This window comes from Halichoeres trimaculatus, unplaced genomic scaffold, assembly GCF_033239565.1.
Source record: "Halichoeres trimaculatus isolate MK-OKI-2021-1 unplaced genomic scaffold, fHalTri1.1 fHalTri1_scaffold_12, whole genome shotgun sequence".
Lineage (NCBI taxonomy): Eukaryota > Metazoa > Chordata > Actinopteri > Labriformes > Labridae > Halichoeres > Halichoeres trimaculatus.
Window position 1 is genome coordinate 32,001,479 of NW_027437190.1, and position 13,488 is coordinate 32,014,966.

The following is a 13,488-nucleotide window of genomic DNA, read 5'->3' on the forward strand; positions in this document are numbered from 1 at the left end:
TGAACGGTGGCTAAAGCTACAAAAGTGTGCAAGAGTTAATGTTTACTTTGACCGACTGAAGTTTGTTTATAGGATTTGAAAAAAGCGGATGTATTTAAAAGAAAATCTACCAAACACTGTAGGAATGTAGCTGAATTCCTGGGTTAATAAACCCAAACCCTAAAAACAGCCCGATTTTGGGGGTTGTACTTTCCAGATGTTCAGGAACTTTGGTGGGCGGGGCCTGCAAGCTGAATGTTTCTGATTGGTGGAGCACCCACAGTGCTTTTATTCCCTGCCCCTCTTCCAGCTGTGATGGACTTGGTTCAATAATTCCTAATTAGGGCTTTCAAAATTGACACAATAGTAATGTGTTTATTCAAATTTATCCTAAAGCCACTAACTTAGGTAAAACACAATTAACTGATGTTAAGCTGTTTTGGTCAGAAACAGCCCTCTCACACCCGCTATTGTTCAAAAATGAAAAAAGAAAAAAAAAGTGTGATCTATTCGAGATTAATTGCGAGTTAATTATGAACAATCATATGATTAATCGTGATTAAATATCTTAATCGATTGACAGCCCCATTCCTTAACAACGGTCTTCTTTGAGTCTGATAGTGTAAATGTGTCTCTGTCAGCTCCCGGTTTAAAGAGTGACCCTCTAAACTGGAGACCTTCATCTGAACGTGTCAGTGGAAATCCAGTTTACAGCAGCTGTTCAAACACAGGAGAAGTCCTCAGGAATGGATCTTATTTTAGTAATTAACATTCTGTTAAGGAACGGCCTGTTTAGCTGCAGCGTTAGCCCCATGCAAAACTGCAAATAATCGTTCAGTTAACGTATTACACCAAGAAAGAGACGCAGGTGTAGATTAAGTCATAATTAAGGGGAATCTTCTGGAAAACCCCATCAAACAGAGTCCAACTCAGTGGCGTGGCGTGGGGATTTTTTTTGAGGAAGCCAAGTGAGACAAAGCCTCTAATCTGTATGATTTTTAGGGAGTGTGGTACATAAAAGACTATGTTGCAGCTTGTATATCGCTATTTCATGTAATGGAGCGACCTGTTAGAGCGCCCAGAGAGCGCTTATTTTACTTACTTTGAACAACGACACACGCCCTTTCACTCTCCCACCCTCAGTCACTTATTCACACACGTACATTGTCCTCTTGACTTAGCTTAAACATCGTATTAATTAATTCAACCGCCCACTTAAACACACAACCGGCCGCTTCATGCACACTGCTAATGTGCTGATATCACTGATTTCATTGATGATGGCTTGATGATGATGAGGATACTGTGATTTGATTGGTTTGAGGCCAAAGACGGGGTGGCTTCCCTTGACACAGTCTTGGCCAATCACAGGTGAGCAGTGTCATGACCGCAGCCTCATCTGATTGGTTAATCATTCTTTTTTTTTTCGCGAAGGGACGCCAACTCTGCTTGGCTTCCTTGCGGACAACAGTGTGCAGTATCATATTTTCACCACTCATTCAAAGCATAACATTTAGGAGGGCGCTGTTTTACACATCGTAAAATGCTCAATAAGTAGAGGAGAGAAATAAGGAGGAGATGACAGTGATGAAACACAGAAGAATTATCGAAACTGTTATAAAGGAGTATTTTCATTAAAACACAGCTACAGTCGGAAAAAAGTGAGGAAGCATGGCTTCCCTTGGCCTCCGGGAGAAAACGCCACTGGTCCAACTGCGCATGTCTATCACTCATAAACAGCAATAAACTTGGTGAGCAGTAATGGTGTGACTGAGAGAAGATCAAGAAAAACATTTTTTAGTTGGAGAAACACAAACAGTTGTTATCTGTGAGTCGATCAGGTAATTAAAGAGAAAGAGAAAGTTTGGCGATCTTGACCAGAGTAAATGTGTGTGGTGTTTCTGAGCCCACAGTAGAAAAACCTCTATAATAAAATCAGTAATATGAAAGCTGCTTTGAGGAACAAGCACCACAGCAATGCCTCAGTACCTCTATGAATAACTCTTAAAGCAGTTTATGAACTCCAACATTTCACCACACACATCTTGGAAGTCCTGACGTATAAAAGCAAAGAGGGGATCAAATTTGTTAAACTGAAAGCAGTGAGCCCTGCTAGTTTGTCTTCCTTATTTTATCTGTTCACTGAAAGAATGTGTCTCCTAAATCTAAATTTGCTGTATACACATCCTCACCTTTCCAAAGGATTGTCCTCTGTCTTTGCATATTTCGTCTCAGACAATATCGTGTTGCGCAATGTCTGCCTTTAAACAGCCGAACAGGAGCTATTATCCTGCCGTTAGCGCCTGTAATAGTGGGGTGTACCATGCAAACTGCTAATCAACTTTTCTTTTCACCGTTAGTACAAACAGTCCCTTTTCCCTGCTAATGGCTTGTCATGCATACAGGCCCAGGAGGCTCACTTTTAAGCGGGAAACAACGATCGATGACTGCTATCTTCATGCTTTAGACAGGGAAGCAGCCCAGTTTGAGGCTTTTGAAAAACCCTTCAACCTATGACGGCTTTGTCACCAGCACTTCATCTCTTTCCAAGTGTCAACAAATCCATCAACGGTGAAATAAAGCACCATCCATCCCAGCACAGGCTGAAGCTCCTCCATGCTAACAGGCTAACTTCAGTGCTACACGGCCTCTCTGTCTCCTTCTTTAGTGTCCTTTTAAGGTTCAATGTTCACAGTTTTTAGTTGTACATGGACCCACAGTCCAGACACCTAGGATATCTTGTGAGGGGCTCTGTCAGACTTGAGTTGTATAAAAAGGTTCAAATAGAGAATATAAAAACTTTAAATAAGGAATCTAAAGCAATTTGAATAAAGAATACAGAAAAACAATAAAGCACTTTTAATTTTGTTGAAGGGCCTTTGTTGTTGCCTTACTGCCCTCTTCTGGTCTGGTGGTGTTTTGCAATCACTTTTATTTTTTCTTGATATGTCATTGTCCAGTTTTGCATGATCTCCCCGGGACTTAGGCCCCATGTTGAAAATGCAGACTAACTATGGACTGCTGGGAGAGTTTCGTTTTGGAGAATCAGAAGAGACACTTCTCAGGTCTTACCTCAGTGGGGACAGCTAGCGAAGACAGCGGGGGCGTCACATAGTCATACTTCTGCATCGTCACCATGATGACACAGCGCACAAACTCCAGGATGGCTGCTGTCGGCCTGGAAGACAAGGAAACATCAGCCAAGAGCTTTAAGTATAAAACACTTTTAACTTATCAAACTCCTGGCCTTAAAATGCCCCCGTCTGTGATATTTTAAGGGTAAAATTCTGAATTTTGGTGGAGAAAGCTTCCTAAGATTAAGAACTGTCAGTACATTGACAAAAATAGGAGTTTAACTTCGTATAAAAGCATGTAAACTGTTTCTCTGATCCTCTTCACTGTCAGGCCAAAAGTTCAACACCCCAAAATAAGCGACAACTTCAAAATGAGGCCTGAACTATTCTGAAGTAACGCACAGTTTATGTGACTTGAATCAAAGCTAACCCACTTAGCCTGTCCAAAGCAGCCTGTGGCAGCCGTCACATCATATTTTCAGCCCAGCTCGCTGCCACCAGGAGCCGAGCCAGAAGTGTTGAACGCTGCCAGAGCTCAGTCAGACGATAGTTTGAAGACAAACTCTCCAACGTTCAGCTCGGTTAGTTTTCAACTTGTGAGGTGTTGTTGTTAGCATGACAGCTGTGCTAGCTGAAGCTAAACTCATAGAAAACACTTCTTCATGCACTCCCTCTCTGTCGCAGGCTGTCCATTAATCAAGCTCTTTCACAAGTAAAGGATGTTTAATGTTTTCTTGTGGCAGATCTTCATTAACAAACACAGATTTACATTTCAGCACATTAAAACTCTTTATCACATGAGTATCATATGGGCAACCTGTACGTTTGTTTGTTTTTTTGTCTTTTAAAGAGTCAGAAATCATCCCTGAAATGCTCATTTTTTCTTCTTTTAGGGAACCATTTGAATTTGTTTTAGGCTACATTTAATATCTGAACAGTTTTGGTAATGAAAACGGCTTGCATTAATTATTGCATGTCATTGGACCATCGTTGCATGTAGATTTCTATGCAGAATTATAATAACAGGGATAATTCCATAAAGCTGGGCTTTTCTTCTTAAAGGAGATGTTTTAATTTTTGTGCTAGCCCAAATGGTTGAGTAGCTAGGCTTATTTGAAGAGCACTTCTGGTGGGTTTTAAAGCTCCTGCGAGGAACTTCAGTTTGGGTCAGTTTTGGCGCCCCCTGTAGGCAAAGTGGTTCATTACCTTGTCTGGGTGTGAAGGTCTTTGTGCACAGAGCACATTTTTTTCGTACAAAATTGACGCACATTAAAAAAGAAATTTGACACTCTCAAGCCAAAAGTTTCATTCATTATAATTTTTTCGGAAGAGGTTTGTTTTTTTTTAGTTTTCTCGCATCCGTCCTGTTGGTTTCCAGGGTAGTTTGGCCATTCAGAGACACCGTAGGCAGCTTGCAACATCATATTTTACATTTTCCAAAACATTTTCCCTACACATTTCAGGCTATGTTTGGATGATGAATAAAGACTTGTGTAGGTGTGTGTGTGTGTGTTTGTCTGTGTGTGCGTGCATACCACGGAAAACACAAACAAATACTGACAGCCGCAGCTCTGGATCAATCGCTTGATGACTGTGTGATGATTCCATTTTTCTCATAAAGCAAATTTCCCAATAAATGTTAATTAATCAGATTATTAATTAATCAGATTTAGCGTGCAGGGTGTCTTTGAGTGACACTTTTTTGTTTGATTACAGATTTTTTTAAAAATATCCGAAAATAGTGGATTCAGTGTACAAGGGCATTAAGAGTTTTTTTTTTTTTGCGATGAAAACCTCCTCCTGCTTCCTTTGAAACAATTTTTTTTTCGAGAGCAACGGTCTGCAACCCCCGGGTCTGGAGCCTCATGCAGCTCTTTGACTCCTTTGCTGTGGCTCCTTGTAGCTTTAAAAAGTATTATTGAAATAAGGAGTCTTATTTCTCTTATAGGGGATGTTGAAGATTTAAGATATTGACACCAAATAAAATTGTGCGTCAAGACATTATAAAAAATGATGAGTTGAGCAACATTATTGATATATATTATTAAATTCAAGTTAATAATTTCATTTTTTTCTTAATTTGGAACATTCATTTACTTAAACTTTTTCTAAAATTTAGCAAATTGTGGAAGTTCCAAAATTGTTTGAAAATTTTGAGTATTTTATGCATTTCAAAATTTTTAGAGTTTTTTGTCAATTTTTTTAAATTCTGAAAATTTGTTGAAATTTTTTTGCAAATTTCAAGTTTTTTAATTTTATGCAAATTGCATTCTGTTTTTTTTTTTATTTGAAAAAAATTCAAACGTCAAAAAAATATTTAAATCTTTCTTTTTTCATTTTTTTGTGAATTTTTTAATTTAAAACATTTTGGAAATATATTTGCAAATTTATTAAGAATTTAAAAAAATACTTTTTGTCTTTATTGTGAGGATAAAGTAGATTTTGTGGCTCGGAAATGACTTTGATCCAGGTGAGCTGAGGAAAAATGGCACTTATGACAATAAAGGTTGCAGACCCCTGATCTAGAGACTTGAATTGTTAAATAATTATAAATATGTTGAGGAGAAAATCATAAGAAATGAATGAAATAGGCTCTATTCAGGGTGATTTGCATCCACCATGTCTTCTGCCAGAAGAAGCAGGAAGCAGATGATGTCATGTGACAGGAACCACTTGGAAACTATTTTTTACAAACCAAAATCTTAGTAAGTTGTCAACTTGCATATAAGTAGAAAACGTTGTTTTAGTTATGTTGAGACTTTTTATTGTGAGTAGAAAATGACAGTGATAGACTAAGGCAAAACAGGTTAAACTGTAAATCCTGTAGGAGTCTACCAATCATTCAGAGGATGAGCAAATGTCAGTGCCGTACCTCTGATCGATGATGTAGCCCATTGAGGTGAGGGTGAGCAGGATGTACAGAACCATTCCCAGGATGGTGAACTGCGACAGAATCTAGGATCCAGAAAGAAAGAAAAAAATTGCATGGCATGAGAAATGTGGTTGGGGAAAAGAGACATTAGAACCTAAACCTTAAATTAATCTCATGGCTGGTTGAGTTACGATCACAGCAGGGCTCACAGGGAGAGCAGAGAGAAACCACACGGCTGTTAGCCTGTTGACGCCGCGCTGCCAACCAAAACATGTCTGACCTTCAAAATAAGTGCACTGGCACATTCGGCATCCTGCAGAACGCAGCGCAATCTGCCTCTTACTCTGCACTGACATGCCTGGTTTGCACCAATGCTCTAATCAGCCCAGATGGGTCTTGACGGGGGGACTCAACCACAGGAGAAGAGAGTTCAGTCTGCAGCCCCTGCACGGAGCCAAAATAACCAAAGTCCCTGCAGAAGTTCCACGCAGATTGGAGGCTGACCTTTTCTGAGCGTTTTTGGACGCACACACGAAACTGACAGAAGAACAGGACGTGATGTACTGCCTAATTTTCGTTCCCTAACCTACGGCCTTGGCTGAGGGCAGCAGCTGGAAGCTCAGCGTCTCCTGAGGATGCCGCAGGCTGTCAGCTTCGGTTTGGGTTTCTCCGACACTCAATACAGAGCTCGACAGCCAGATTTCACTGACTGCTCCCATACTGTGCAGCCTTATATAGTAAACACAAAATCAAGCCATCAACAGGATGCAATAAAACACCACGTCTTTATGTTTATCCAAGAGCTGTAATCCATAAACCCCCGTAAGAGCTGCATTATCCAAGCCTCATAAGGGATCTGATACAATCATACTTTCCGTGAATCAAACGTGGGATTTTCTGGCCTGGATCCATCTTCCAGAGTGAGTCAGACTGAGCCGTCAAAACATATTAAAGCTGAGTGATTATTGTGCTAAAGGTCAAAGGCTACAGGTACAGTTATTTTTAGAAAGTAGCGTTATTAAGGGATGATTATTTTGGTATCAGAGGTCACATGAAGGCATCTGTGTGTTTAACCCCGAGGGATGAACTTACAGTCACATGATCTCCTCCTTTGTTTGGATATCTATCACCCCAGGGCGCTGCTCATTCAGGAGAAAATCCCCCACAAATCCCCGGGCTTTTGCTCGTCAGGTGGAGTCAGACTTACAAACGTGCACTGTTTCTTTCATCATCTAATTTTCTGTGTGACTAAACAGCAAACTGCAGCAGTAACAGCTGAGGACAGAATGAGAATTAACATCTGCTGGCAGTAGAGTGATGGTGTGATGTTGTCCCCTGAGATGGAGCAGATTAACTCATTATTCAGGATGTTGCTGTCGAGTTTTTTATCATAAAGCTCTTGAAGGATTGTTGGAGCGAGATATCACTGAGTTAAAAACCTTTAGTCCAGCAGAAACGTCAAAATACTGAGTTTTCTTGTAACATATACGTTTTTTGTTTTCCTTTATTTACTTTTTGAAGCTTTTGTGCCTGTATTCAGAGAGGAAATGCAGCGGATAGAGCAGGAAACATGGTGAGAATGCAGGATGGATTTGAACCCAGGACATCCAACAGAGGGTTATCCTAAAAGGCACAAAATCACTTCAGTAAAAACCACAACCTGATTCCTTTTGGATAATTTCCCATCACACTCCTGGAAAGGAAAAATATAAAAACGGAGGAAACTCGAGAAGTGTTGGAAATCAGTTTGCAATAAGAGGGGTGCTCACTGCAAAATACTCTGGACTATTTTGAGTTCACCTTTCTTCCAAAGTCAGCAAAGTCAAGATATTTTGGTGACAATTTGGAAAATCCTCTCGAACATGTGGGATGGAGTATTTTAAGAGTGAGTCCATTTTCCCTAATCTGCTCAAAATGATCAGCGCTGCACCGAGCTGCTTCTTTCTGTCAGGAAAAATGTGGGCACTGAGTAAAGAAAGCTCATTGGACAGGCATTGCAGAAGAAAAATGCAGAGTGTGAGGTTGGATGTGATTAAGCATCAACTTGTTGATTTGTTGCACCAACGTGTGTACTGGACTAAAAGGGGAGGAGCTAAAGTTAGCTAAGCAGCTAGCAACCATGTTTGTTTTAGGGCAGTCCTAACAATTATTTTTCAAATGATTAATCTGGCAACTACTTCTTTTTTTGATTAATGGATTAATCTAACAACTATTTTTTTGATTAACCGATTAATTTAGCAACTACTTCTTTTTTGATTAATCAATTAATCTAACAACTATTTTTTTGATTAACCAATTAATTTAGCAACTACTTCTTTTTTGATTAATCAATTAATCTAACAACTATTTTTTGATTAATCGATTAATCTACCAATTAATTTTTAATTAATCAATTAATCGAACAACTATTTTTCGATTAATCTATTAATCTAACAACTTTTTTTGATTAATCGTTTAATCTAACAACTATTTTTCTGAATATTTCTTTAATTTAATGATTATTTAGCAGTACTTGATCAGTGTAACTGATGCATGTTGGTGTTATTTCTCCTTCCTTTAAATTTCATTTAATTAAAAAAATGACTAAGAAAATTATAGGATACATAATATGACTTAAAATAGTGTTTACTAACAAGAATCAATTATTGTGGTCCAACAAATTAATGTTAAGATCAACGTATGTTCATAAATTATTGTTGGTTGTTAAAAATGCAAATTAGCAAATAACTGAATAGAAAAAAAATGCAGTGAACTGAAGTTACAGATGAGCGTTTACCGCCTGGTATTTCATTTCACCCTATGGCTATAATAATAAAAGTAATGATAAAACACATGGGCTGTCAATATTCACATCAATGAATTATTATAGTCGGTGTAGTTGATTACTTTGACTAACCGTTGCAGCCAGAAAACTCTTCTGGTTTTATTTACAAATCAGGAAATGATCTACAAAAGGGACACTATCAGCCTGAGACACATTTCTATTTTAAACATTCGGCATAAAAATCGAGAATCTACTGCAAGTGATTGGATTTTGGCATCTAAAGAGTTTGGTTCCTGGCATTTGTAGGAAAGCATTGTGCAGAAAAAAGCATGAATTGCCACATTTATTGCCTCTAATCAGAAGTCTGCACATTATGGCAGGCTCTAATCTTCTCTTAGATGTTTTTAAACTCTAATTCCAGCCTCACTTCTTGAGTCGCCTGCTGTGCTGTAAAGAATGAATCTCAACTTTAAGTCCTCTGTATCTACCTGTGAGCTACAGTTACAGCTGAGGAGCTCCAAACTTAGTAAAAGACTGACATAGGTATGAAAATCTGAGTTAAACTTTACATTAGGATGATGCAAAACTCAAGATGACTTAACAACCCAACCCTCAAAGCTGTAACTCAGGCAACAGCAGGTATTTAAGTCTAAATTCTGCACTTATAAAAACCTCACATGTCGAGTTGAGTTGCCTTAAGATGAGAAATGAGGACGTGGTCACTTCCCCTTTCAGCCTCTAATAGTCAGAGATCATCAGAGGTATAATAAAGCGCACACGTTGGCCGGCTGATGATGTAATTGAAGAGTAGCCTGGACCTGTTAGAAATAACCTTGTTTTCATGGCTTTGAATTAACGCTGCGCCCATAAATTGTCCGGCAGTGTATCATCAATTGTCAAGCTAAATAAGCAGCTAGCGAACACGTGTGTATAAATACATAAGAGTGACATGATTTATCGCCGCGCCCGGGCGCTCACTTTGTTATTTTCCCTCCAAGTCCTGATTGCTGCATCCTGAAGGCTGTTTGGGTTGGGAAATGGTTGACTTGACAATTAAGGCGTTTGTGTTCACTGCTGGACCACCAGCTGGTGTTTCATTCGCAGCAAAGGGGAGGAAACCTCGACCCTGGACGGGAGGTGTGTGAGTGTTTGTGTTTAACAGAGCGAGGGGTGGGGGACCACAACTGAAGCAGCAGCGTGGAGGTAGCCATCACGAGAAGACGGGACGTTTTATTTGGGAGTTTGAAGGGGCTGGGCGTGACAGAACTCTCTGGCTAACCAAAAGTATGCCTGGGGAAAAAAGGCTTCCAAAGATAACTGCAGAGGAGACCTGTTTCCTTTTTTTCTGAGGGAGGAGGAGGAAGGGGGTCTCTTGGCTCGTGGAGTGGAAAATAATAGACAAAGGTTGTTCTGGAGGGAGCGTCCATCACTCATTCTGCCATGGTGTGAGACAGAGCTGCTCTTTGCTGCAGGATAAGTAGAGGACTCCTCTAAAGCACGGAGCACCCACAACAAACACACGGTATAATTGAGTCAAATAATGTCTTAGTCACAAATTAAGAACCCAGGACCACCAAGGCTTACTTTTTATGAGGGGTTACAAGGGCATGAACGCTGCGGTAGCTGCAGTAAACCAGGTTGTCTCACCGAAAAGAAAAAGCTTGGGCGATATGAACCCAAACCTTTGATTTCCAGGCTTTGTTAGATAAACATACCGTCTTGTTTTCAAACAGGTCATGGTAAGCCCATAACACCAGCAGGAAGTGGAGGACCACATAAACTTGTTGAGGAAAAGACCAGCCAGGAGGATGAGGGATTTCCTTTCCAGTCACCTGAACAAAGAGAGAAACAAACGGTCAGCTTTCCAAAGTGCTTAAGATTGATTTATCATATTTTAATCAGTTTCCTAACAAAAGTAATTTAACAAAAAATAAAATTCAAATAAAAAAGGAAGAGTAAAACAAAACATATTTTACTGTAAGATAAGGTAAGATCTAATCTGAGATAGGCATTTTGATGAAGTGAGTACAGGACAAGAAGATACATGTGTGTGTGTGTGTATATATATATATATATATATATATATATATATATATATATATATATATATATATATATATATATATACACAATATGGTTGTTGGTACGATAGAACACAATGGGATAAGATACAATAAGATAGGATATGATATGTATTATAATACAATATGGTATGATAAGATGTGATACGGTACTGTATGATACAAAATGGTACGATACGACTGTACAATACAGTATGGCACAGAATGACTACAATACAGTATGCCAAGTCAAGGACAATACTGTACTGTACAATGCTGTATGATAAGATATGGTAATGGCAAGGAACAGTTAGTGACAGTATGATATGGTTTGGAACGGTATAGTACAGTATGGAATGATTTGGTATAGAACGGTATGGTACAGTATGGAATGGTTTGATATGGAACGGTATGGTACAGTATGGAATGGTTTGGTATGGAATGGTTTGGTATGGAATGGTATGGTACAGTATGGTACGGTACGATATGCTACGTTACATTATGTTATGGTACAATATGGAATGGTACGGTATGGAACGGTACGATACGGAATAGTACGGTACGGAACAGTACGGTACGTAATGGTACGGCACGTTATGGTACAGTATGGTGCGATATAATAATAATAATAATAATGATACAATATATTAAAATGCCATACGCTTGATACAATGTAGCATGATACAGTACGGTACAATGAGATAAGATACGCCACGGTACGGAGCGGTACGGTTTGATATGCAATGGCATGGTACGGCATGGAATGGTTTGGTATGGAATTGTATGATATGGAATGGATTGGTATGGTATGGAACGGTGCGGTACGTTTTCTAACGGTACGATACATAAAGTTACGTTAAGATACGTTACGTTACAGTATGTTACGTTATGTTACGGTACAGTATGGAATGGTACGGCATGGAACAGTACGAAACGGAACAGTACGGTATGGAACAGTACGGTACGTAATGGTACGGCACGTTATGGTGCAGTATGGTGCGATATATGTTATAATACAATATGCTACAATACCATACGCTTGATACAATGTAGCATGATACAGTACGGTACGGTACAATGAGATAAGATACTCCACTACATGGCACAACACCATACAGGACTTTTCTGGTTCCAGCTGAGGAGGTTAGATTAATTCATTCGCTGTAAATAAGATGATATACCAATCATCTGACATGACCCCAAAAGCTCCCATATGCAATGGTTTTCAAAAGTTGCTTGTTGTTTTACAAAAAGTGGTTTTTGTTGTGATTTTCTTTCTCACATGTGCAGCTATTCTGTCACTAAGTTTGGCGTGCTCCGGCTCAAACTCCTCCAGGATTTATTGGATGAGGCGGTTTCCTCAGAACAGAAGGGAACATATGAGTCCTTCTGCAAGAATTCCCTGAGTCATTGACCTGTTTTTGTGCTTCTTATTAATAAGTAATCAGGCCTCAGGGCTTTTTGTTGAAACTGCATCCTTTTTGGGAACGGAGCTCGGGACATTTGGCCAATCACAGATCCCTGCCTCCCATTCAGGGGGTTTCCCAGGATCCCGAGGAACTGAATCACCACATGTGGGTTCCCCCAAAATCCCATCCTCCAACCCTGAAGGTATTTCAGAAAGCTGCTCTGTATTTTCTCACTTTGAGGCTCGACTTCTCTTTTTTTACTCCCATATCTTTCCTTTTTTTCCTGCCTCACTCAAAAATATCAATAAGCAGACGTCGACTTGATTCACTTTCAGGATATTTCGGCTGAGCTGAAGCTCTGACCCCCCTGCTGAGTTTAGGAGCCGGTTTAATTGTGAAGTTAAAATGGAGTTTTTTTTGGTGTGAAATACAAAGAAACTAAAAATGTGACACCATCAGCGTTATTTCAAAGCTAACCAACTGGAGCCTGGGTTTCTCTCTCTACACACACACACACCAACATTTACACTTTAAATGCATGTGGTTTTAATCCCGCAGACTGCTTTTAAAGACGGTGAAAATGAACTTATTGTGTTCCCTCTACAAAGCTTTTATTTGATGTGGCAGTTCCTCGTAAAACTTGCAGAAAATGTGAATCCTTCAATCAGGAATGCTCTGAGTCATTTGGGTCTGTGTTTAGCGTGTCAGGATGACGGATAATGAAGCCTGAGGCCTTTACTGTGAGAATCTGTCGCTTCGAGTCAGCCTGAGCCTTTTTATGTCATGTCTTTGATATATTTATTTCACTTGTATTTCATTTCTGTATTCCATTTTTGTAGCTCTAAAATTTCCTTCAGAACAAATCAAGCTCAACTGTATCTTATTAAAAACTTCAAATGAAGCCAAGGCTAGTTTTCACGTCAGTTTAAAAACTCACCCTGCCTTTAATTGAGACAGGCCTCGACTCATTTTCTCAGATGTTACAGCTTCAGCCTTCTCCTGCCTGTGTTTATGAATTGTGCCCAGTGCAGCTTCCAGGCTTGATATCATCCACCTTAGTTAGTCTAAGAAGCCTGATAGGTGTACAGCTGCTATAAAACTATTAACCAATCAGAGGAGACCTAACAAGTCTGCCCAACACAACCACGGCCAATGAAATAAGAAAAATGCAATATCTTAACACTAGAACCTAAGAAACTACTTTTGTATTCCCCATTGGCAGATTTTTCTTTTTTGTTTACGTTTTTGAGGCAGATCAGGGGTCATTTCTTCTCTGTTAATATCTTGAAATAAGAAATTTTCCTATACATATTTAGCATCAATTAATCAT

At 39.3% G+C, this 13,488-nt stretch overlaps 1 protein-coding gene across 1 annotated transcript in view; it reads right to left on the reverse strand.

Annotated features, from left to right (window-relative positions):
- agmo (alkylglycerol monooxygenase) overlaps positions 1-13,488 on the reverse strand; it is a 69,960-nt gene that overhangs the window by 20,499 nt on the left and 35,973 nt on the right. The window contains exons 10-12 of the mRNA XM_074683786.1: positions 10,405-10,521; positions 5,926-6,008; positions 3,052-3,157 (exon numbers count right to left, since the gene is read on the reverse strand). Coding sequence (XP_074539887.1) covers positions 3,052-3,157; positions 5,926-6,008; positions 10,405-10,521 — 306 coding nt within the window. The remainder of the gene's footprint in view (positions 1-3,051; positions 3,158-5,925; positions 6,009-10,404; positions 10,522-13,488) is intronic.